General features: G+C 42.9%; 1 protein-coding gene across 1 annotated transcript in view; it reads right to left on the bottom strand.

The window, feature by feature from the left end:
• ylpm1 (YLP motif containing 1) overlaps window positions 1–26,945 on the bottom strand; it is a 158,709-nt gene that overhangs the window by 113,657 nt on the left and 18,107 nt on the right. The window contains exons 5-19 of the mRNA XM_084314157.1: window positions 24,288–26,203; window positions 22,006–23,404; window positions 19,669–19,792; window positions 15,448–15,589; window positions 13,828–13,917; window positions 12,144–12,315; window positions 12,008–12,034; window positions 11,658–11,890; window positions 10,342–10,490; window positions 10,182–10,244; window positions 9,225–9,344; window positions 8,709–8,885; window positions 8,540–8,623; window positions 8,116–8,199; window positions 4,472–4,561 (exon numbers count right to left, since the gene is read on the bottom strand). Coding sequence (XP_084170283.1) covers window positions 4,472–4,561; window positions 8,116–8,199; window positions 8,540–8,623; window positions 8,709–8,885; window positions 9,225–9,344; window positions 10,182–10,244; window positions 10,342–10,490; window positions 11,658–11,890; window positions 12,008–12,034; window positions 12,144–12,315; window positions 13,828–13,917; window positions 15,448–15,589; window positions 19,669–19,792; window positions 22,006–23,404; window positions 24,288–26,203 — 4,870 coding nt within the window. The remainder of the gene's footprint in view (window positions 1–4,471; window positions 4,562–8,115; window positions 8,200–8,539; window positions 8,624–8,708; window positions 8,886–9,224; window positions 9,345–10,181; window positions 10,245–10,341; window positions 10,491–11,657; window positions 11,891–12,007; window positions 12,035–12,143; window positions 12,316–13,827; window positions 13,918–15,447; window positions 15,590–19,668; window positions 19,793–22,005; window positions 23,405–24,287; window positions 26,204–26,945) is intronic.

Genomic DNA, 26,945 nt, shown 5'->3' on the forward strand with positions numbered 1-26,945 from the left:
AGCTGGCGGTAGTACCTAGCTGGTGCTAACTAGCGTGGCTATCGCTCTGTGAGCTGGCGGTAGTACCTAGCTGGTGCCAACTAGCGTGGCTATCGTTCTGTGAGCTGGCGGTAGTACCTAGCTGGCGCTGGCTAACGTGGCTATCGTTCTGTGAGCTGGCGGTAGTACCTAGCTGGCGCTGGCTAACTGGCCATCGTTCAGTGAGCTAGCGTTAGTACCTAGCTGGTGCTGGCTAACTGGCTATCGTTCTGTGAGTTGGCGGTAGTACCTAGCTGGTGCTGGCTAGCGTGGCTATCGTTCTGTGAGCTCGCGGTAGTACCTAGCTGGTGCTGGCTAACTGGCTATCGTTCTGTGAGCTGGCGGTAGTACCTAGCTGGTGCTGGCTAACTGGCTATCGTTCTGTGAGCTGGCGGTAGTACCTAGCTGGTGCTGGCTAACTAGCGTGGCTATCGTTCTGTGAGCTGGCGGTAGTACCTAGCTGGTGCTGGCTAACTGGCTATCGTTCTGTGAGCTGGCGGTAGTACCTAGCTGGTGCTGGCTAACTGGCTATCGTTCTGTGAGCTGATGGTAGTACCTAGCTGGTGCTGGCTAACTGGCTATCGTTCTGTGAGCTGGCGGTAGTACCTAGCTGGTGCTGGCTAACTGGCTATCGTTCTGTGAGCTGGCGGTAGTACCTAGCTGGTGCTGGCTATCGTTCTGTGAGCTGGCGGTAGTACCTAGCTGGCGCTGGCTAACTGGCTATCGTTCTGTGAGCTGGCGGTAGTACCTAGCTGGTGCTGGCTATCGTTCTGTGAGCTGGCTGTAGTACCTAGCTGGCTATCGTTCTGTGAGCTGGCGGTAGTACCTAGCTGGTGCTGGCTAACTAGCGTGGCTATCGTTCTGTGAGCTAACGTTTGTACCTAGCTACCGTTACTGTTTAAACAGAAATGTTAATAAATGGGAGCTTCCTCAAACAGCCATCTCTTTCCCGACAATCCCCTCTGTGCACGAACCCTTACATATGGTAATTAAACATTAAAACACCTGCGGCTTATAGTCCAGTGCGGCTTATATATGTACACATCATTCAATTTAGCTGCTGCGGCTTATATTCAGGTGCGCATAGTCCGAAAATTACGGTAAACAAACAAATTAGAAGGCCATCAATATAAAATGCAGCATACATCAAACTAACACACACACATACTGTTTCAAAACACTGCTCTGTTCATTCTATTTTAAAAATACGTACATCGTGTCTACATTTATTTAGACTAACATTATTTAAATATTGAGTGCAACTGTGGTGGATTAACGTAATTCGGTGAGTTGGAACCATCTATGGGTTGGCGGGTCCGCAGGGACAGTTTAGCATGTGGGACCTTCTCGACTCTTAACGCTACCGGAGTTGAATAGAGTTGATGACACGCAGTGGAAAAGCGGCAATAGTCCCGGTTGGAGTTAGTAAACAGTTGTACGTTAGCCTTCTTGGATGTTGAATAAACGCCTATCATTGTCTTTCAACACCCCGCCTCTCAGACTCCCATTTCTCCTCTGCTAGCTAGTAGCTACGGTAACATTTCAGGTTGGCTGTATTAGAGCTGGTGGGCTACTACCATAGTTAAAGTGCGTTGTGTTGTTGTACAAACCGTGCTAACGTTAACGTTATGATGTGTGTAGGCCTATGTAATGTTAATGGCTATGTTTTTAAAGTAGTAATGAAGATTGATTTATAATATTGCGCTTGCCATTTCCACAAACTGACTAACACCTGCTGCCAGCTGAGCAGCCGCTGCATCACCTCTCCCGGCCAAATTATTATTTTTTTGCTCATCCCGTGAACCGTACAATACACACACGCCCCGAACCGGGAAGGTCGTGCCGAACGGTGTACGGTTCGAATGCATACCGTTCCACCCCTACCAGGTACGCTCCCAGTGAAAGACTCCTCGCTGTCAGGTGAAAAGAAGCGGCTTGCAACTTCTCATGACTCATGTATCAAAAGGAGGCATGTGGTAGTCTACACCCACCCCAGACTGACAGAAGGATAGCGCAAGGACCAGGACTGTGACACATGCAGGGAATTGACATAATGAGTACATTGGGGAGGACATTTTTTGTGGTGTTTTTGTAAAGTGTGCAATTCTTTTCTTCTCCAAGTCTTTATTTTAATGTTAAGTTATTTTTTGTATCCTCTTCTTCTCCGCCTGATTTGTCTATTTTTCTCCCCATCCCAATTTTTTGTCGTTATGCCAATTCCCCCCCTCCCCTACCTGGTTGTTGTGCGCATGTTCCTCCTACTGGTCGGTACAAGGGAACCCTGAAGTCCACCACATGCTTCCTCCGACACATGTGGAGACAGCCAGTGGCTATTTTTTCACCTGGCAGCGAGGACTCTCATTGGTGAAGCGTAACGCGTGGGAGATCACGCTGCCTTCACCACTTCCTGCCTTTCGCTGAGCAGGCGCCCAGACCCGACCTGTAGGCATCGCTGTCCACAACGCCAGATTACCACCCCATCGACTTCCCTCTCCCTAACTCAGCCAAACGAGTTAGTATGACGACCGGGCCAAGCCGCAGGGCAATGCTGACTCCGGGAGTAGAGACCGCAGCCTCTTGCATTGGTGACGAGCGCAATCTCCGCTATGCCACCCGACCGCCTAATGTTAGGTTTTTAAAACATTTTGTTGCTCAATTGTACTGAAAGGTGGTCTATAAATAAAGGTTCAGTTGTTATTAGGATCACCAAGAGCTCCAATAAAAAGGAAATAATATGTTTCTGGAGCAAGTAAATGCATGGCCCTCTTTTCAGAGCCCATTAAAAGGATTAGCTAATCCATTCAAAGGTTTACTGAAAACCAAAGTCGCATGGCTATTTAATACCATTTTGGTACCAGAGGGTACATACTATTATGTTTTTCTCTGATCATACCTTAGGATAGCACACAATACACATCACCAGATTGAATTTAAAAACTGCAAATTGACATGAACTACAGACATGGTAGGTGAATACAAGAGTTGTAGCTTGTTTGGCATTTCCACCACAAACTACAATTCATCCCCAAGTCACAGTATCCTGTCACTTGAGGAATACAAACCACATCGTCAACAGAGCAGCTCTGAATGAAATGCATAGATACTCAAGCCTTATTCTTTTCAGGTCAGGAATAATGGATGCCTGGTAATGGATTTAAGAAGTATAATCCTTATTTAACTTCACTCGCCACTTGTTTGCAGAGTCAAACGTCCCAATTATTTTGTGATGCATATTAATATAGTATGGCAATCAGTGGCGGCTGGTGAACATTATTCTAGGTGGGGCGGTGCCACATTCAATCAGTTTCAGTAACTACAGAACAGTATATATTGTTATAGAGACTCCCTTGTTTTGCTGCCGGTAGAACATCACATACGAACCGTCGAGTGTTGCACTTAACCCTTCGAGAAGCTTTGTGGTCCAGGCTTGAACTTTCCTTAAACGTGTCCATATAAATCCATGTAGTAAGATCCAACACTGTCTGAATGTATCTTGTGATTATTATCAATTTCCGACGACGACTACTATTAGCAGAGCGTATGGGATTTCCTGGTGGACGTGATTCAGGACGTGATGTCACACGAATGCCACGCTCAGCCAATAGAGTGAATAGACAAATGGACAATGACTACTTCGGGCGCTAGAGAAAGCGCCCTTCAGGCATCATATTTGAAGATGCTGATTGGATTAAATTTAGTTGCTAGGTTCAAGTCAGTGGGGCTATCATTTCTAGCGCCCGAGAAGAGGGGGGATGAACAGGACACACAAACAATGATTTATATTTGATATAATACACGTTATTGTGCATTTTAAACACAAACATGCTTAAAATTAGAAATTATTATTTATTTAAATTATTATTATAATAAAATTATTATTAAAATTATATTTTTAGCGGTCTAAATCTAAAATCACTTCCTTCTTCTTCTTCTTTCCACCAGGGGGGGGCGACGCCCTAGCGCCCTCTATGGACCAGCCACCACTGATGGCAATGGTTTAGTGGTATTTAGTGATAATTATCAGTTTGGCTTGACCATGAATTAAGAAGCATCATGACACAACCACTGACTTTTATAAAAAAAAAAACATTTAGAAGTCCTCCAGGTTCAAAAACGTATGATCTATCAATTAAATTGTAAAAGAATAATGTGACTTTTTCTAGAATCTTTGCCAGAATAGATAATCATTGTATATTTAAACAGTTTTAAGGTGACCTCAACAGAAAAAGCTTCACAAAGGTGATCTTGAACTAATGTTAATCTAAGAAGCACCAATAAATTACATAATATTAAGCCTCTCAGGTGTCCTGAAAAATCTCAAAACATCCCTGGTATGACCCCGCGCGAGCGCACACACACACATACACAACCTGACTTAAATTTACGTGGCAGATATGAGTAACAGATCAGAGGAAAAATCTATGTGAGAACAATGCAGCTTTTTTTATCCTACCATATCACCCTCTTCTTCCTCTTCTCTCTTGGTCTCCTTCTTGGGCTCCTTCTTGGGCTCCTCATCAGGGTTGAAGTCTTCCATTTCAACCTAAACAGATATAAATTTCCAATTTAATCTCCAGCTCAGTGTAAAGAAATTATTCAATAAATGATCCAAACCTTTTAAATCTCAATAGATTATTGAGGTTTCCCCCCCATTTACAATAACAGTCACCGAGTGATCACAATCGGAATGAAAGCACAGCCCGTTACCCATCTAATTGGACTGCTAGAAGACCCTAAAAAGGAACATGCCAGATTCATAAAGCTGATGAATCATACTTATAATCTCACTAAACTAAAACTATAAAACAGCCTTGTACAATTTAAAGTCATAATGAGTCGGATGCATCCACTAGATGTCACTAGACTAGAGCATCAGCATGTCAAAGAATACAATGTGGTAACTTAAGCAATGTGGATAATTAGGGTACGCTAATTATCGTATGCTGTACCATTGAACTAAGTTCAGATCAAACTGTCAAACTGGGTCATTGCAGATCCAGCAATATATCAAACCTACCACTAAACATTTAGTCAGAAACACATTTTAGGTTCAACTTTAGGTAGAAAAAGAGAAAGTCGACAAGCGAACAAGCCACCATTTTCATTTTGAAAACAGGAACAGAGGACCAGGCACTGCCCACATTTATCAAATCAGGTGCATTGCCCATCGGGAAATGGGAAGTAGGGAGGGGATACATGCACATAAGATGCTGCCTAAAGGTTGACGCCAAGAAACGGCCCAAACACAGCGAAATAAGAATATCCAGGAAGAGGGAAAGGTCTCAGATAAAGACAACAAGTGATGACTGAGAGGGATTATGTTTCTATGAGTCTATACGTTTTTTTTTTTTTTTAATGACAATTCTACTCAGTCTTTATTTTGGTTTGAGTGTAACTGAGTTGGAATGTGTGATGTCACTATGATGTATATTATAATATATATATTCCCCTTGGGGAAATTTGTCCTCTGCATTTGACCCATCCTAACTATTTAGAAGCAGTAGGCAGCCACACACAGTGCAGTGACCAGGAACCAACTCCAGTTGTAATGAGTACCTTGTTCAAGGGCAATGGCAGGAAACCTAGCATCCATGTCTTTTGGTGAGGGAGGAAACCAGAGTACCAAGAGGAAACCCATGCAATCTTGTTTTTGAAATATATATAAAGAGTATTAAGAAAGGAGACAAGTACAGGTGAATTCAGGATGTAATCGGATGGAAGATGCAGCCATTCAATTTGTCCGTGAGGGAGAGAAATGCAGAGGAGGTAGGTGTTTAGGCAGGCATGAGTCAAGCCACCTAATAGGAGCTACTGGGAGATGCAGGTAGATTTGGGAGAAAATCCATGAGATTTCCACGAGAGATAGTTAGCACTAACTTGAGGCCTGACCTAGTATTATTATTAGTGGTTTTATAGGATTGGCCGTGCCTTTGTAGGGTTCAGTGGAGGAGGCATATGAAAGGAAAAAGCTTAGATATGCAGACTTGGCAGCAGAAACTTAACAGCAAGGATGGAAAGCTAGGATTTGTCCGGTGGACGTAGGATGCAGAGGATTTATAGCACCGACTATCATTATTGGGATAGTTGGGGATTTGGTGGAGGATAAATGGTGTCAGCTGGGGGGCCAAAGTAAACAAGGGGTAAGAGTATTCCTTTTATTCTCCGTTGTTGCCGTTTCAGGTGTGATATTGTTATCAGGAATTGATTTATTTTTAACATAGGATAACAGGGCGGTTCAGCGTGTGGATATCATGGAAGAAGTGGGAGCTAGCATGGAGGGGGTGGTTCTGGGACACTGGAACCAACTGGTGAGCCCTCCAGGGGTAGTGAAGGGTGGTGGAAGAAGTAGTGAAGGGTGAAACACCAATGAAGGGTGGTGCCCACTTGATAGCCCTGGTGATATGCTGGTTCTCGCTTCCTATCTATCAACACATTGGGTTGTGGTGGCCACTGGGGGCCATGTGGTTGGGTATCACATTGTCAATACCTGGAGCTCTCGTTTTATCCTACCCCCAAACCCCCCCATTTATATATAGCGCTTTATCCAATGCGCTTTACAATTTTTGCTCCTCACATTCACCCACACGCCAATGGCGGAGGCAGCTCATCGGGAGATATTAGAGGTGTTGCCCCTTTTTGACCCCTATGACTAGCATAGATGTTTACTAGGGGGATTGAGTTTCTTCACTGAGCGCTTATCCTGATCATTAGGGCACAAGTATCTTGTGTTTTATTATAAATAGGGGGATTGGGTTTTGGGCGGAGTGAAGCCTGGTCTGGCTCGAGGGTGGTCCACCTGGGTATCTGGTCACCACCCTCCCCTCTTCAGCCTTCTCGGTCTTCAGAATAAACTGAGTAGCAAAATATGTTTGGCAAGGAGATTGGATTTCTTCACTGAGCGCTTATCCTTAAGGGACAAGTATCTTGTGTTTTATTATAAATATATAAATCACTCATAAATCACTTAATGTTTTTCATTTTCTTCATTTCACAGAGATTAATTTATTACTTCCCGGAATAATATACATTATAATGACATCACACACTCTTTAACGGAATCACTTTATTATTATAGTTCTCGGATATGTGGGATATGAGATTTGGGCATAATAAATTAGGTTTATAAAAGACATTACTCTCAGTAGGATACTATGACTATTTATGAATGGAAAAGGCAGAAGCAGTCATGGCTGTAAAGAATCAACTGATTGTGGGCTGATATTTTGGCTGTGTGCCTTTTGGAAAGCCCAACATAAAGTGCAGTGGTCTCTTACGTCCATAGAAACGAAGTCCTTATTTATTTTAAAGGGGAACTATCTTATAAATGGCCTTTTTGAGTGTTTAGCATTGTTTCCTAGCTATGTGAACTTATATTAATATGATCTATGTCTCAAAATTCTCATATTGGCGCATTCTTCCAATTCTCCTCTCACAATATTCACCCTCACTGAACTGAGTCGTTTGAAAATGTGCCTATATGTGATGTCATATAGTCACTGCTGCATGTTAATGTTCAGGCGAAGACGACGCTCCGCAGTGGTTTAGGTGGCACCTGCAGCCCAGGCTCAAAACAGCTCGAGATCTTGAGGTAGAAAAATGCTGTTTTTGAGGACTTGATTAGAAATACAAAACAATGAATAAAAAAAATATATATATTACAGAGGTGTTCCATAGACTCACAGGAATTGTGTAAAAGTGCCCAAATAGTGAAAGAAATAGTAAAATAGTTCCCCTTTAAGTGTGAGTAAGAGTCCAGACTGAACATCTACTCCCCTGCAGCAGGGTATGGAGGCTTTGCACAGAATGTTTGGAACGCCCATTTTTCTTCCATGTTGCTATGTGCAAAACAATGTGTATGAGAAATATAAAAGCCAATTTAATAAATTGGTGTATTATTACTGGATCTTGTAAACAAGTAAGCAGTGGAACGGTAATATTGTGTATTTTCCAATGTTTTACCTACTCTCATCACTGCACAGAAGTTGGGCATTTTCTTTCAAAAGTAGTTACCAATGGTTCGATGCAGCCATGTTGGAAGAAATGGAACTTTACGGCAAAGCCACTAAACTTCTAAACATCAAGCCTCGACAGTCTCACCTCCTCAATGGCAGCATCCTGAAGCAGGGACCGGACATCTAGTCGCACCATGTGACGTGGCGAGGACTCCCAGTTTTTGGATAGCTGTGTAAAGAATATTCCATCAAACAAATTGTATGTTGTATGTATTTAACCCTTTCACTGCAGCACTAGCAAACGGTTAACCCTTTCACTGCCACACAACAGCAGGTTAACCCTTTCACTGCCACACTACAGAAGGTTAACCCTTTACTATCACACCACCGACGGGAACTCAAATGATTCACGTGTTATTGGCCCTCTCTAAAGAAGATTCTGTGAACAAATTGTAGGCTGCATTTTATAAAACAGAAATAACCCATGTTTAATGCACACATAATGCTGTCAGAAATGTTCATGTACTTGAGCCTTCTATTAGATGTGGACCAGAGAGATCCATACCAACCTTCACTATATCCTTTAATGGACGGCCATGGACATTTCTCTTTGAACACGTCTGATTGTCTGCGGTGATTTCGGCCACATAGACCTAGAAAATACATAGTAACTTTTTTAGAAAAATACAGACATAATACAGACAACAAATATTTATTAGTGAACACAGCACAACTCACCTCAAAGCCTTTTGTTTTGGCCGCACTCCAGAACTGCTCGAAATGTTTCACCCGGTCATTGATGGTGTCGATTATGATGAAGGGGAAAAAGCCATCGTCCAGCGTTTTCTTAAAGGTTTTTAGCATACTGCTGCGGTAAGTGTCCTCCATCCCTGCCTCATACTCATACTCAAGAACCTGCAAAACAGGATTTAATAGGTTAACAATAACAATACTACTACCATTAATAATAATAATGCTCACTCATGAACCTGACATTTAAAATTGTATTTGTATCCGATGATTATAATACTACCACTACTACTACTACTAATGTTAATACTCATGATCGTGCTTTTTTAGAAAAGATTTTTATAATAATATTGCTCATACTCTGAACCTGAAAAATAACATTTCGATTTCCTTCTGTTAATAATAATAATAATCAGAACAACAACGTAATAAGTATGTCAATTGATGTTCCATCGATATCAACTTAAATTAAAATCCTTACATAGTTAGTACATTAATCCACACCTTGTTTTTGACTCGTTTGCCGGTGTCTGGATCCTTCTGCACCTTCTCCACCTCCGTCATGAAGTAGTCGTCCAAGACCAGCACTCTTGGAGGGGCGCCACCACAATCTACTTCTTTGTCCTTAACATTACAAACAACATTTAGTCATTTAGCGGACGCTTTTATCCAAAGCGACTTACAAGTTCTGTACGACAAGTCATCGGGAAGGGCAGCTGAGTAACAATGTTCATCAAAGTGTTGAGTGCTACAGTGTAGGTTAGTTTTCTTAGGACAAGTGCATGACAGTAAGGTTAGTTAGGGTTAGATTTTTCTTTGAGGGGCGCCACCACAATCTACTTCTTTGTCCTTAACATTACAAACAACATTCTCTTGGAGGGGCGCCACCACAATCTACTTCTTTGTCCTTAACATTACAAACAACATTTAGTCATTTAGCTGACGCTTTTATCCAAAGCGACTTACAAGTTCTGTACAACAAGTCATCGGGAAGGGCAGCTGAGTAACAATGTTCATCAAAGTGTTGAGTGCTACAGTGTAGGTTAGTTTATTAGGACAAGTGCATGACAGTAAGGTTAGTTAGGGTTAGATTTTTCATTGAGGGGCGCCACCACAATCTACTTCTTTGTCCTTAACATTACAAACAACATTCTCTTGGAGGGTCGCCACCACAATCTACTTCTTTGTCCTTAACATTACAAACAACATTCCATCTCAAAAAGGAGAGACTGTATTGGCGTAGCTGGTGTTTTAACACAGATGTAGGATATTTGTTATCTACCAGAACACATTTAATGTTTTGGAAAAGTATATCGTATGGTTTTATGTCGTTCCTTAAAAGTAAAGCTCTATTTTTTATTTCATATAATAGAAGTAAAAATTTTCACCCAACAAAGTAAACCCAACCACCTCAAAGTAGCACATTAGTATAATCCCTCCTTTGGTTTGAATTCCACTCACTCGTATAAGCTTCGCAACATGGCTTTTGCCACTTCCTGGAAGTCCTCTCATAATGATGACAATCTGAGGGGAAAAACATGTTATATTATAAACGTAAAAGTATAGACACACGTCATATATATATATATCACTGAGAATTGTAGTAGAAGTCATTACATACCCTTTCTGGCCTAGCTAATCTTCCAGGTGTTTTGAGAATATCATCAATGTTCTTGATCTCTGGTTTCTTCTCTATCCGTGGGGGAGGCTGTGGTGGAGGTGGTATAGATGAGCCAGGCCCTCGCTCCTCTGGGTAACTCCTTCGGTCACCTGTATTATATATCATATTATACCCAATGCATTATCCAGGGTTCTTCCCGGGGCTGGGCCCAGGTAAGGAAATTCTTTGTTGACCAATAGCCTGACCGATTTTTGAGGCCAATGCCGATACAGATATTTGAGAGTAGAAAAATTGCGATATCCATATATCAGTCGATATTTGCACACATTTTTAGCAAGGATCCCTCAAACTTAGTTATCAAAGAAGTGTGACAAAGATATGTACTAGAGGTGGGATATTTTACAGTTAAACTAAAGAGACTGAATATATATATATATAATAAACACAGTATGCGGTCACGCTCTAGTCATAGGATGTACTGTACTAATAGTACCTTGTAAATTAATTTAGCCATGTAAAATTACCAATTGCATTTAGTAAAACTACCGGTAATACATATATTTATGATGCCAGAGGGGTGGTCTAATTGTCCCGTAATAAAACACACACAACATGAAAATCAACCAATGGACTAAGATATTTTTGTTGACTAAGGCCTTGTTCAGACTGCCAGCCCAAAGAAAACGCATGAAATGATTAAAATCACATTTGGAGGTGGTTTGAAATGGGATTCCAATCAGATTTCTACAGATGCATCTCTAACGGCAAAATCGTAACGCGTTTTTAGTTGTCATTTGTTCTCACAAACACTAGACTAATGTTTTATTAAACTATGTTTTATTATGTGTTGTATGGAAGTGGGTGTTTTGTCCCTTTTGAGTTGCCGTAGGGCAGAGAAGGTTGGCAAACGTGTTTGAGAGTACGAGAATTATAATATTTTTTTTAAGTTGTTGTTGTGGCTGAACACATCTCATGCATCCCGTTTATTATTTCAATCTGATCACTTGCAAATAAACAGTGCAGACAATTCAAGTTTATTCTATACAATTCTATGGTTTATCACAACTTTCAAAAAAAGAAAAAAGGTAAACGAAGCAGAATTCTTAAAAAGAAATACTCAGTATACTCAGTAAAATAGTCAGGGGTGGTCATGTAAAATATGTGTACTGATTTGTAAAAAGGCTAAAACTCATATTTAGACTGCTATGGTCCTTTAATGCAGGCCATAAAGTCACAAACCACAAGTCCTTTCAGCTGATCCAAAATTGTGTTCCACCAACGTTTTGATTTTGAGATATCAGAAATATTTCACGTACCATAAGGTGAGGAGCCATGGCCGTAACGCTCTGGCCCACCGCGTTCTGGCCCACCCCTTTCCGGCCCACCGCGTTCAGGCCCACCACGTTCAGGCCCACTGCGCTCATATGGCTGTCTCTCGTAACCCGGCCTTCGCTCTTCTCGATCGTGGCTGCCACGGCTGTCCTCCCTTTCCCGTAAGTCTCTTTCTCTGTCCCTGTAGCCAGATCGTGGAGGGGGTCCCTGTGGAGGTCTGTACACAGAGAGAGGGGCTTATAACATTACAGCTCCCCAACAGTATTTCTTATTTTAAACTGACACAGATGGCTAGGACTCATCACAGTGTATACAACACAACATGATATACTACCTTTCGTCAACAACCATGGATTGTGTGCTTGAAGTAAAAAAAAACACAGAAGAAAAAGGTTATTAACGGAAGCAGCATACTTCCAGAGAGTCTGGACAATGGGGCCATCAAACCCGCTGAAATGAAAACGTAATACCTGTCGTCTCTGAGAGAATATCGCTCCCTATATCGCTCTCTTTCGTAATCCGCGGGAGGCTCGTCTCTGAACATTTCCCTCTCTCGGCTGTACTCCCGGCACTCCGGGTAGGGGTCAGGCCGCCGATCATAATACGGATCTCTGCCATAAGGGTCTCGGCCACCAAGAGGTTCTGGAAGGAAAAATAATGTCTCAAAATAATATACCAACTAGTTTACCCATACAGACGTTTAATCAAATAAAGAAAAAACGAAAAGAAAAAAATGAGAAATCTCGTTTTTGGCACTCAAGCGCTGGCTTTCAAAAACGAGATATCCGAGTTAAGAACACGGTGCACACCAGTCTGTCTGACTTAAGACTGCTCTTCAGCGCTCCTAAATCCTGCTCTTAGTTAAGACCGAATCCAGGAGATGGGACCGTTGGTGAATCACAAAATCATCCCGAAAATGTCTCAAGTGGAGCTAGGATAAAAATGTGTCTGATCTTTTTTCTTAAGTCCGCTGGTGAATGAGACCCAATGATTTTAAGTAGCAAAAGTAGTTAAAACTAACTGGATAGTTGATAATAAACATTTAACTTCATTAGCTGAAATATTCTAAAATCAAAAAAAGTCTTCTATAAGCCATTCTCCCTTTCTGTGTGTGTTTGGAAAGACCAGATGAGGTCAGAGGAGTTTGATAATATTTACTGAGGATGACCAGATAATGGATATTTAAACATACAAAATATAATACATAATAAATGTATACATGATCATGCAACATAAAAAAATATATTTAGGAACGGTTTGGGAGAGGGAGGTAGGGAGGGGGTTTAGGTTGTATGTTCCAAAAAATTTAACTTAGTTATTTCAAGTTTAAAGCTCAATATATCAAAACGTGGCACTTTACAGTGAACAGGAGGTCTATTTGTATTAAAAATAATAGATTGTTTTTCATTGAAATGTCTGGAAGAGCTCAAGAATAAAAATGACAAATGATATTTTCGTTGCCTTTCTTGAGTTGATCTAAATGTTACTGATTGTGTTAAATGGGCATATGATATTGTGTCGTATCGTGGCAGACTGTGATATCGGTAAATATCGTATCGTTGTCCAAAGAATCGATCAGCAGCCGATAACTGTATATTCACCAATATATATCTGCCCAGTTTTGCACATCAGACAGATGATGAAAAAAAAATCACAGATATTGGCTGATGCCCATATGGTCACTGATATGCATTCCCAACCATTTAGAAAACAAATTATATGGCTTAACTATACAAAAATACAACTGCAAGTATGTTAAAACAATGTCATAAACAAACTTTAGGCTTAATTTCAATAACACGATAGGGCAAGCTACATCATGTATAAACTATTATAACACTTGTTCATGTTGTGTATCTAGGCAACGAGGACGCTGCCAGCTTGCCAATGTTGTCTATTAACTTCCTATGAGCATGCGCCACTGTATCTAGAAAGGGATCCAATCTGTCAAATTGGAATGAAAAAAGCCAGGCCCTCTTTCTATTCTATTTCTTTACAAATATAGGAGGATAATTAGCTAACTAAACAGTTTCATGCTTACATGCATTCATTATTTGATTTGGTAATACCCACACTAGTTAGCATTTTTGTCAATAAAAAGACAATGTCAGAAGTGGGCGTGGTGTATAAGGTGAATACAAATCAAACACTCACCTTTTTCATATCCTCTATCTGACAGCATTGGGTCAGGCCTCAAGACAATTCTCTCGCCATATGAGATCCGCTCCACTTTAATACCTGGCTCTGAAATGAGAGTTGAATGAGTTTCCACTCCACTGACTGAATCTTAAAACGAAAACTTCTTTTTCACAATTTGTGGCCTTGGAATTACAAGGTTCTTGTATTGTTATTCCCTTAACACATTGGATGCCAGACCCGAGATAAGTCGGGTTAACTCGCCATCGCTTGAGCGCCAAACCCGAGAAAAGTCATGTTTTAATAAGTTATTTATTTTATTCGCTATATCCATTCATAATTCATCCATCCAGCCTGATGTTATCATTGGGAATGGCTCTGAGATCGCAAACGGCCAATACCACCGCCTAACGCCTTGCAGCCGGTATTGCACATCATTGGAATCCCTCCGGCTTGGGCTGTGCATCGATCTAAGAAGTCCGGTCCAGGTTTTCCTTCTCCTGAGTAACGTTTATAACACATGGATTGGGGACTCGAGCACTGTGGATTCATGCGTTTGTGGATAACGTTGGACACACGACCGCGATCAATATTTGTAATGGCGATCAGATAATTGGATTCTTCTTTTTGCAGTACATCATAGACGAGGTAAGGACTATACGTTATCAATCTTGCGTTGATCCGATGATTTTTTTCGCCGCGATCGCAGCGTGTGTCTGTGTGTGGGCCGTGTCCCGTTGGCTGCGATCAAAGCACGGAGGGCCGGCTCCCCCCCCCTCCCTTTCGTAAATGCATGATGAAACATAATACCGATAATCTAGCGTTGATTTCAGATTGATTCAATAATCAAGCGAGAAATGGCACGATTTCTAATTAAATGCATTGAAGCGCCGTTTGCTGGAGTTTCCTGGGATTACACAGGATCTAAAACTATACTCATATTCATAAAGCGAAAATGTATGGATGAAAAAATTATCTGTTTTTTGCATGTTGACCGGAAGAAACTCAAGACAATCGACGTGGTTATTAGATCCATAGCTATAATATTTAATATAGGTTTAGCACTGCAAACACCGGAACTTAGTCCCATTGAACAGAGTGCTGGCACACAACGGCCCAATGCCCATAGCGACCCCTGGCGCTCAAAGTGTTAATGTACCTCTACAAAAAAGTTAGATCGGTCTAAAGAGTTTTAGCTTATTTTAAGTGAAGACGTAAGTACGTAAGTAAGAATTGCAAATTATAGGATGTGAAAACATCACCGTTCAATATCTGAAAACTACTTTGGACACAGATAAAACCTTATAATTTCTATGATTGGAAAGTTATTAAAGACCCAATCTGTAATACAAAAGTAACAAATTGGTGGCCCACCACCAATCATTTTCTGATTGAACAAGGTCTTGATACAGGGACCAACACTGGATCAATTTTAATTATATCTGATTTATACTTTTTAAATCTGTATGTGGCTGTTTACATGAGTAACTGGGGAGTGACATTTTCTGATTTTCAATGGGTTGAGGAAGTAAATTTCCCATCTATAAATCAAACTCTTCCACGAATGTATGTGAATATAAAGAATATCGTTTCCGATTGGGGCTTTCATTTTTTATTATTTTGCATTGATTTTCCTACCATGACCATGGCCATACTCCACAGTATTCGGGACCAAAGCAGCGGTGGATGGAGAAGGGGGAGTCTGGTAACTTGAGGCTGCTGGGTTTGTATCCCAGGCCCCTGGATCAGTAGCAGAAGTCTTCCCAGATGCAACCATTCCCTAAAGACGACACAAATATACAAAATTATATTTTGATCAAAATGTTAAAAAAACAAACAAATAAAACAATGTCCAATTTGTGAATGCAAAATGTCAAACCAGTGCTATTTAACTAATACAATGGCGGCCCTATGTGGCCATGAGAGGTAACTGCTCAGTATTTTAAACTTGCATACCGAGAAGTTCGGGCGGATAAAAGGAAAGGAAAATGTCTTCAACTGAGGTAGCTTTTCACACAATTTTGTGTCACACACAAGAAATTAGACGGAAGTGAGGTTTGTGCTACAGAATAAGCATGTAATTTAGTTGAGTCTAAATAGTCCTCTTTGCAGGTCGAATGATTACCGTCTACACTTGGCCACAAAAATAAGGAAAAATTGGCCCTTTTTCTTTTGCCATATATAATAAGTAAGGGATAATGTATAGCTACGAGGTCATTGTCGCAAAATAATTGACCGACACAGAGTTTAGAACACAGAGGCGCCTCGCCGAGGTGTTCTAAACGTAGTGAAGGTCAATTATTTTGCGACAATGACCGAGTATAGCTATACATTATCCCGCTTATTACATGGCTAACTTACTAACAATATACCCAATTCATTTTACACCATCGACAAGACGAGATCAAATGCAGACGCAGTTCTGTTCTGTCGCTCCGCGCTGTCATCGCCGGCAGCTTCGCCGGCAGCCGGCAGGTGTGTCCGATTGCACTGATGCAGTGTTTGTATAGCACCTTTCATACAAGAATTTCAGCCCAAAGTGCTTCACAGCAGTGATGTAGACACAAAATATGGCATAAAATGAGCATAAAATTGGCATAATTAACGCATAAAATGAGCATGAGAATTGATATTAAAACCTCCTGGAAAATACATTTCCTATTGTTTAAGATAGATTTCTGACATTAAGTGAAGACATATAATGAGTATAAAAATAGACAGAATAAGACCTGGCGCTCAATCTAGGCAAGAGAGCCCTGCTTGGGATTGTGCTTTGTTTAAGTTGTTTTGACACGTGGGCTGGATTTCAGCTGGCATGTGTGAGGGGTTTCTACTCCTGGCCACACTTCAGGCTCTGCCAAGAGGTCTGGAGAAATTCGCAGTATAATAAGTTACTAAACTCGAACACACGCGTCGAGATGAGTGCAAGCCAAAAAGTAACAAAATCCCAATACCAAGTGGGGCTCTTTTGCCTAGAGCAGCGGTTCTCAAACTACGGGTCACGACTCAAAGTGGGGTCGTGGGAAGGTGACAGTTTAGTTTGATAGTTTTGCGCATGGACAAAAAAAATAAAAAAATAAAGAGAAAAACCGACTCAACCCAGATAGTTTTCCACCTGGCAGCTGTGTGTACTTGCCATGTATCTCCCCATCATCAACGGAGGGAGACACACAGTACTCCAAATGCACATCTCACTACATCCTGCGCATGTATAATCGCGGAGGCCACGTCTGTTTTTTTTTGTATTATCTTTTTTCCTCCTTTTTTCGTTTTTCTCCCATCCCAATGTTAGTCGTTATGCCAATTCCCAATCCCCTTCCTGGTCGTTGCGCACTCTACCCCCTACCGTCGGTCGGGGAGGGCGGAGACTATCACATGCTTCCTCCGACACATGTGTAGCCAGCCCACCGCTTCTTTTCACCTGGCAGCGCGGACTCTCACCGGGGGAGTGTAACGCGTGGAAGGTCACACTACCTCCCCCAGATCCTTCCCTCGCTGTGCAGGCGCCCTGACCGAACTGTAGGTGTCGCTGTTTACAACGACCAGGACGGGTGTATGCCTTCTACAACGCTGTTCCATTTCCGGGTTCCTCCGATTGCCCACTGACCTATGCTATTACGCCCCCCTTTACACTCTCGCGCTGTGAAGCGCCAGCGGGGCGATGCGGTGGTCCATACAATAACAGCAGCTGCAGGTCTGACGAGCACGAGCCAGTTGATAATTGTTGCTATTTAAAAATATTCCTCTTCTTCTCCTCCACTACTCCTCCAACGGGTGTTTGTGGGACCATATCAACCTGAACAATGGGGGATAAATGGATAATAATAAGAACGAGATACCGCAGGCGGAAGACGGCCGCTGCTGCTGGACAGAGTCAAGCCGGCGGCAGCACGGCGCACGGAAGCCGGGGAGAAACCACCGCATCGCCCCGCTGGCGCTTAGCAGCGCGAGAGTGTAAAGTCGCGGCTCATGCGCGCGCTCTGCCAATCAGAGCGCAAAACGGCAACGCGGAAATGGAACAGCGTTGTAGAAGGCATACACGCGACCAGGACCCACCCCACTGGCTTTCCCACCCGCTGACACTGCCAATTGTGTCAATATGGATGGTCGACCAAGCCGGAGGTACCGCAGCTGGATTCGATTCCACTGTCTCTGCGGTGGTAGACAGCCGCTTAGTCCGCTGCGCTACCCGACCGCCCACGTCTGGTCTTTTGTGAGTCAATGTGTACTAGGGCTGTCAAAATTGGCCAAAAATTACATTAGAATATCAAATATATATTGTTGCACATTATGTCCACAAGATGGCAAACAAATACAACGGGAGACATAACTAGTAGGCTATAAGTCAATTATTTAAACAAAATAAATATCACCATACCTACACCAGCATACAAATTAGGGCTGGGTTAAAAAAAATCGATTTCCCGATTATGAATCGATCTTTATTTGAATTAGCGATTATCGATTCATAAAATCCCAAGATCGATCTTACATTTAACTCATCGACTGCCACGCTGTTTTCCCATCGTTACTCCCTGGCGCCAGCGTTGTTGACCATTTTCTTTGTTGTTTGCGGACCCATCGTATATTCTAATCTATATTATAGCTAATTGACAGGCACTATTTATAGTCCAACAGGGACGAAACTGTTCATTTCTACATACTGTAGGAGAATGGAGCGTGTGGACTGACACGAGGAGACTGGTCTTCAATTTAATAGACTGGTACTTTATTTAGGAATAAGTAGTAACAGAAGTTTTTTTATTTGATTTGATATGAAATCTTTATTTCGAACATGCAATGAATACAAACAAACAATAACAAAACACAACTCAATCTACATGTTCGAAAAGGAGTAGGAAGAAGTATACACTTATTTAATCCTACCCCTTTTCCACTACTCAAATGGTGTACTATTTTAAAACATAAAAAAAAATATATATATATATATATATATATGCAAAACAAAAAAACAAAAACTATATATGTAAAACATGAAAGAAATAAAATAAAATGTAAACACCCGTGAATATCAAGTCCCTTCCTAATCCCTGTACCTTGTGAACATCATTTCCTTATACATCAGTTTGAATTGTCTCATGTTTGGACATTGCTTTAGCACCAGTTTGAAAGAAGATTCTTCATTCTCAGTCATTCAGTCATTTCTTAGCTCACAGGTAATATCTTTCCCAGACCCCGCCCCGAAATGACAAACATGATAATTCCAGTAAGCCCAATTTCCCAGAAACTCACCCCACATTTACAGGGGTCTCAGTGACCTTTACCCCACCAGGTTTGTCCCGTCATGTTGACCGGTTCTCCTCTCTTATCATGTTTGTCTTCGCAGGGCAGGCAGAAGACCTTGAAACTGTTCTAATCCAAAATACACATTCCCCACACTCCATCTGACTTATGTCAAAACCCCCTTTCCTGTCCTCATTTTTACTTAACCCCCTTGTACAACCCAATATACACATTTTCCACCACAATACCTTTGTTTGTGCGCCATACATCGCCCCGTTTCACAGTAATCCAGGCTGGTTTTCTAGATTGTGAGATAGTGTGTTTTGTGCAGCGTATGGGCAAATCTCACGGCTGCTCGCTTGAAACCTATATTATTGCCAGGTCAAAGGTAAACAGATGACCTTGTTTCTTCACAAAGCCATTTTGTCTTTTTCATAATATCCAATAGTTCGCTCTAGGCGATCTCCATTGTCGAACGTGTCCTGCTCACAACCAAAAGAAATCCTAAATAAAATGGGGTCGTGGTATAAAAAAATTTGAAAACCCCTGGCCTAGAGGTTGTGGTTTGACGGCATTACAGATTCTACCTTTAAAATGCTATTGGTTGATTTTTACCTTCAGTGCATTCCTCACTTCTAGAGGGATCTCCAATCCCATTAACCCGGCAGAGAGCTCAGGTGTGATTTCAAGTGCTGCAGGCTGCGTTTCTGTTCCAGGACCCTTACCCTCCTGGAGTTCTCTGCAGAACAAAGTAAAAGAAGTTAAATATTAATGACACATTTCCACCACAGGAACTTTCCCCCGGAAACTAAGGACCTTTTGAGGAACTCCACCGTGGGGACCAGGGTCTTAGCAGAAGTTCATGGGGCATTATTTTACCCAATTTTATCCCCCAAAATGCCCCTGCTAGGGGGGTTGGATTTTTCCAAAGTTCAGAAACTTTAGGGGGTGGTACTTGCGACGCTGCAAATCCTCAATATTGTGCTGTCAGAAGAGTCCTAAGTTTGTAGCTTAAGCTTTATAAGCTGATAAATCTAGTGATATATGCACAAAAGTAATGCAAAAGCAATGTCATCTGGGACATTGAATCCTTGTCTTGTGTTTATGGATTCATGTCTCCCCCCCGTTTCTTTCTTGAATATGTGTGGTCTACGCTTAAGGCTGGTTTTAAAAACCATAATGTTTGCATCGACAGACGTACAAGATGCAAGAGGCTAGTTGCCTGCGAGTGACTGCCATAGTGCACAGCGTACATTGCATTATGGGGTGGATTTCGAGGACACAAGAAAACTGAATGACATCACAATGGTTTTATGAATCTTACCATTAAGGCGAGACACTGCAGGTGAATAGTCAAATATACTTTTTTTGTTGATTTTGAGATTGTTATATTTTGCTTCCTAAACATGTCTTCTATGAAACTAGTGACAATAAAACATCAATAACACACATTTAGTTGTTTATTTTACATCATTTTGCCTTATTGCATCCATAAATGTGCACATATTTAATGGGGAAGTGCCTCATTTGCATATATAAACATAAATTTCAGAAAACTTGCAATATATTTTTTCTTAGTTTATATGTACATAACAAATTGGGAGAGTTTCATAGTGATATCTATTCAAATATGTTTTGCCTATTAGGGGGTACTACACTGTACTACACTGTTTGTAGCCTGTGTGTAGTTCTGTTCAGTTCAATAACATCATTATTATTATTATTCAGTTATCAGGCATGCGTTTAGGTTGTCTATTACTAATGGTTTCTCATTGGATGTGCCCTGACAATTAATGCTTGTATATCTTATCGTGTGTTGTCATGTTTGTTTATATGTTTGTTTAAAAATAATAATAATAAAAAAAATTAAAATACAAAAAAAAAAAAAAAAAAAAAAAAAAAGTATGGCATTTTACAATACAGAACTTTGAAGGCGTTTTCCCAAAAATGAGTTTTAAGAGTTTTTCCTCATACTCTGAGCCAGAAATCTCCACTTCAGTAGCACTCACATACACCAAACTTTCCAGTTCTATTCATATCTATGTTCTGAAGGTATTTACAGAAGGGTTTGTTGATATCGCATTCATACCCTGATTTATATCACATTTTATTCCTAAAAACATGGCGAAATATGGAATTTTACCATAAAAATGGACTGAATGGAGTATTTTCTGATTTATGGAGTGATAAAAAGAGATATCCAAAATCCCCTCTGTAATAACCTTTGGCTCTAATATGTCAACAAAATGAAACTATAATTTTGAAAATGGCTTTATCCAATGTTCAGATTTCTGTCCTGGAATTATATGCAAATTAGTGCATATTTAAGTAGATCATGCCTCATTTGCATATTTAAACATACAATTTCAGAAAACTTGTAATACAAAAAAGTCTTGTCTTAATATAAGTAATCAACTGGGGAAGTTTCATTGTGATATCTATTAGTTAATTTTTTTACCCTATTCACCTGCAGTGTCTCCCCTTAAGGCCAGATGTTCCGGAAAGCCCAACAAATCAGCTCTTATTTCTTATAATGCCCGTTAAAAACCGGACTTTTCTATTGAGGGCAACCGTTTGACATTTAAACATCCAGTATTTTAAATTGGAGTTTGAAGTCTTCAGATTAACAAGCCTAAACAAGATGTTCAAAATTGCTTCTCCTTGATAATGTGAGACAGTGGGATTCAATAGGATGAATGACTTTTGATTAATCAATTAGCTGTGCTTTGTGGAGCCAGGAACACTGCTTACCTAATGTACTGCCCAGTTTGTAAAAAAGTGGGGTAGCCAGGCAGCAAAGGAAATAATTAATAGACCATCAATACAAGTGAAAGGGAAAAGGTATTCCAAAAAAAATCTAGACTAGTTTCTATGCAAACAAAAAACAGATTAAAGTAAGTTGTATACAATTGCTGAAAAGATACGCGTCCCCTTCAAATCTCAATAAGTTACCTTATCAACTTAAGCTCTTGAGCAGCTTTCAAGATGATCTCGTGCTGCCGATGAGAGAGCGCGAGTACGGCTGCCCCAGCTGCTCCTGCCGGGTCGACAGGACTCTCTGGCGCCGCCGGGGGCGGTGGAATATCCAAAGCTGGTTCCAGACGGCGATCATCATAACGGGGCCTGCAATCTGCAAAATCTGGAGGATAATTTCTCTCGGGTAGGGATGGAGATCTGGGAGGCCTGTCCCACTCAGAGGGTGGCTCCTCTCGTCTGTATGGAGGCTCGTCCCTGTACTCGTGTATCCTGTGGTCTCCTCTCCTCTCCTCTCCTCTTCCTCTTTCTTCCCCCTCATACGGATAGGGGCGCCCTCTCTCCCTCTCTTCCAGCCATTGGTCTTCTCTGAAGCGCTCCGGTAGTGGCATGCGTGGAATGTAGTCCCTTTCAGGAAGAGGAAGATCCCTCTCTGGCAGAGGACCATGATCCCTCTCAGGCAGTGGACAACGGTCCCTCTCAGGCGGAGGACCGTCCCTCTCAGGCAGAGGAGGCCGGTTCCTGTCAGTCAAAGGAGAGCGGTCTCTCTCAGGCAAAGGAGGGCGGTCCCTCTCCCACCCAGGCTCATACTGATATTCATCACGCTTAAAATCGGGAGGATAGCCCCGTGATGGTGGCCAGCCATGACGATCCTCCCCGTGGCCATAATCCTCGACGTAAGGCTCGCTGAACCCCTCTTCAAACTCATGAGAGCCAGGTGGGCGCCGCATCCCTCTATCCATGCCCCGACCCATTGGGGGGTGGCCCATGGGGCGCCTCCTCATCCCTCCCCTCTCCATCATTTCATGCGGAGGAGGGGGGAGCCTGGGGTTGGGTGGGCGATGCCACCCTGGTTCTCCTTCCATTTCTTCATCGTATACTTGCTCCCCCATCTGATCCATTATTTCATGAGGTGGTGGCGGACGTCTCCTGTCCGGATCCATAGAATGCCCACGAGGGTCATGGTCATGGTGCATAGGGTGCCTCATTGGCTCCATTTCCATGCCATCTGGGCCCAAGGTATCACGGTCCATGGCCCCAGGTGGAGGGTAAGAGGGGCGTCCTCGACCCCAATGTGGGAAACCAGGTCGGCCCCGTGGGGGGCCGCCTCGACCAGGGGGGAAGGGGGGTCTCATGCCTCGCATTGGAGGCCTCCTGTCACCCCAATATGGGTCCTCATCCCCCCAGTACTCAGCTGATTCAGGTTCTTCCCAATGTCTATCAATAGGGGGCCCACCTCTCATGGGCTCTTCATAATACTCTTCCTCCACTGGATATTGCTCTTCCTCTGTTGGAAAGTACTGTTCCTCTGGTACCCACACCTCTTCTTCAGGGGGTGGTTGCTCTGGTTCTTCTACAACAGGTTCCTCATAGGAGTCTAGGAGTAGAAAGCAAGGAGAGGTCAAGGAAGTGCAGAGGCCTTCAAATGTAAACAAATTCATGGGACCAGTGGGATTGTCGGATAGGGGAGAATAACACTGGAAATGTATGACAGCAACAGGTGATAAATAACAAGTGTTATGGTGGCTGCAGATATTTTATTGACTGAATCATAACAAACCAACTTCAATACTTGTTTATCTAACTAGCTAATTGATGTGATGGATCTTGATATTTTACAATTGAATGTCAAATGTTCAGGCAAACTGACTCCCATAAATTCCAGGCATGATTATGGTCCCATGTAGAGGAATCCTCTCCCAGTGCTTTACATAAAAGACATTTCCTATGTGTCACCACTAGGGCCAGAGTGGCTAACCGTCAGTGAGTATGTGAGTTAATGACATCACCATTCATAGAGATCCTACTTTGCATCTAAAAATGCAAAGACCTGATAACAACGGTTGACAATCCATTCTCTAGGGATGGGTACCGAATTCGGTACTTTTGAGGTACCGAACCGAAACACGTCTGTACTACCGAGTATCGATTCAAGTGAGATACCGGAGAAAGAGAAAAAAATAATTACAATTCTTTTTTTCTTTTACCTTTTTTCTTTTCATGTCAACGTTCACACGCACAATATATGCTTACCTAGGATTTGACTTGATTCAACAACAAAGCAGTCGGAGCAATGGCAAGCCGAAAACTGTCGAAATTGTAGTTATTTGAAGTTTGGATTTTTTTTCACGACCGGTAGGTAAATACATTTTTTTTAGACTAAAGTACAGAAAAAAGGTACCGTTGGGTACCGGTATCGATTCACAGGTACCGGTTCAAATGTGAAAGGTACCCATCCCTACCATTCTCCCTTTAATTACCTTGATATGCAGGATCCTGCCACTCGTACTCTATCCGCTCTTCTTGTGACACCATTTCCTCTTCTGGCAGCATGTAGTCATAGGACATCTGGTTCTGCTCATTCCCGCTCATGTTAGGATTCATGTGATCTCCACGCCCCCTTTGGCCACGTCCGCGACCTCGGAAGGGTTCCGGGGGTTGGCCTCTTCCCCTGCCAAGTGCCATTGCAGGTGGGGGCTCTGGCCTTGGTCCTTGCTGGGGTTCGGGACCTCTTGGGCCTTGGAATCCGGGACCTCTTGGCCCTTGGAATCCTGGACCTCTTGGCCCTTGGGGTCCGGAACCTCTTGGCCCTTGGGGTCCGGGACCTCTTGGCCCTTGGGGTCCAGGACCTCTTGGCCCTTGGAGTCCGGGACCTCTTGGCCCTTGGAGTCCGGGACCTCTTGGCCCTTGGGGTCCGGGACCTCTTGGCCCTTGGGGTACGGGAGCTCCTGGCCCTTGGAGTCCAGGACCTCTTGGCCCTTGGAGTCCGGGACCTCTTGGCCCTTGGGGTCCAGGAGGTCCTACTCCTGGCGGGGGTCCGGAAAATCTTGGCCCTTGGGGTCCAGGAGGTCCTACTCCTGGCGGGGGTCCGGAAAATCTTGGCCCTTGGGGTCCAGGAGGTCCTACTCCTGGCGGGGGTCCGGAAAATCTTGGCCCTTGGGGTCCGGGAGGTCTTACTCCTGGCTCCGGTCCGGGAGGTCTTACTCCTGGCTCCGGTCCGGGAGGTCTTACTCCTGGCTCCGGTCCGGGAGGTCTTACTCCTGGCTCCGGTCCGGGAGGTCTTACTCCTGGCTCCGGTCCGGGAGGTCTTACTCCTGGCTCCGGTCCGGGAGGTCTAACTCCTGGCTCCGGTCCGGGAGGTCTAACTCCTGGCTGCGGTCCGGGAGGTCTAACTCCTGGCTGCGGTCCGGGAGGTCTAACTCCTGGCTGCGGTCCGGGAGGTCTTACTCCTGGCTGCGGTCCGGGAGGTCTTACTCCTGGCTGGGGACCTGGTCCTTGTTTGGGTCCAGCAGGTACTGGTCCTTGTTTGGGTCCAGCAGGTACTGGTCCTTGTTTGGGTCCAGCAGTGCCTGGTCCTTGTTTGGGTCCAGCAGGTACTGGTCCTTGTTTGGGTCCAGCAGGTACTGGTCCTTGTTTGGGTCCAGCAGTGCCTAGTCCTTGTTTGGGTCCAGCAGTGCCTGGTCCTTGTTTGGGTCCAGCAGGTACTGGTCCTTGTTTGGGTCCAGCAGGTACTGGTCCTTGTTTGGGCCCAGCAGGTCCTGGTTTGGGCCCAGCAGGTCCTGGTCCTTTGTCATTGTTGTTATTTGTTGTTGCCCCACCTGCTTTAAGGTTTGTTGGAGGCGCAGGGGAAGGATCCGTTACAGAAGATTTGGTGATGGCAGGCTTTTCATCCGTTTGGGAGGTCTGAGGAATTGGTTCACTCTGAACAAAAAAGCCATTATCTCCATTCAGGTTGTCATCTGACATGTCTTCTTTGGTGATATTCCCAGACTTTGCTTTGTTATCATTTGTAGTTTGCAGTTGCCCTGGAGGTTTAAAATCAGGCTTGGTTGGTTGTGGTTTAACATCTGGTTCCGACTTAGGTTGGAGACCTTGTTGTGGCAGGGGCCCAAAGCGAGATGGAGGTCCAGGTTGCCTTGGAGGCTGCTCAAATCTAGGTGGCTGACCAAACCGAGGCTGGTTTCCTCTTGGGGGCTGATTGAATGGCGGAGGATGATCAAAAGGCGGCGGATGATCAAATGGCGGAGGATGATCAAATGGCGGAGGCTGGTCAAATTGTGAACGCTGGCTAAATGGCGGACGCTGGCCAAATGGCGGACGCTGGTCAAATCTGGGGGGTCTGTCAAAGCGCTGTGGCTGTTCAAATCGTGGGGAATTTCCTCTGGGACCATCAAACCTGGGATAAATTAAGAAAGATAAGATAGGTACTTTATTAATCCCTTGGAGAGTGTCCCTTCTTGCTAGTGTTAAATATTTTACAAAAGCAGATAAAAATAGAACAGGACAAGAACTAGAAGACACTCTGGCCATTTTAGCTTTCAACTGATGTGTTGGTTGAGAGACAATAACACAGCGTGACACCGACAGACGGCTGTAAATGTGTTGTGACGTGCGACCTGCCTGAGCTAATTTTAAGAGGTTACATTTATATTAAAGCAAGGTAGACTGGGGAAACTCATAATATACCGGCTGATGTACTGTGGGTTTCTTGAGATCTGCTTTTAATATCCAGATAATAGGATCCTTGTAAACTGACCAACCCATAATTAACACTTTCAGTGCCGGCCGTGTTTTCCTTTTTACCCCCTTGAATGCCGCCACCCACTTCAATGATAGCGGTAAAAACGCATAATCTATGTTTTAAATTATGGCTATGTGTCTAATCTGCCCGTCGCTTATCAATGACTTGTTTGCAGTCAACATTGTCGAAACGGATTTTTTTTTTTTTTATCGGTTCATATCCTTTTTATAGCATTCCGAAAAGCTACCGTTTTCTCGAAAATTTCAGGAAAATAGAAAGATTCCGTCATAAACTGCATTTATTGGAATATTCTCGAATACACTAAACACGTTGTCATTTGTCGGCCTATTTATGAATCGTTTTCAAATAAAAGCTAGATTATCGATAGTATATGTGT

This window comes from Notolepis coatsorum (assembly GCF_963971535.1).
Source record: "Notolepis coatsorum genome assembly, chromosome: 5".
Classification (NCBI taxonomy): Eukaryota; Metazoa; Chordata; class Actinopteri; order Aulopiformes; family Paralepididae; genus Notolepis; species Notolepis coatsorum.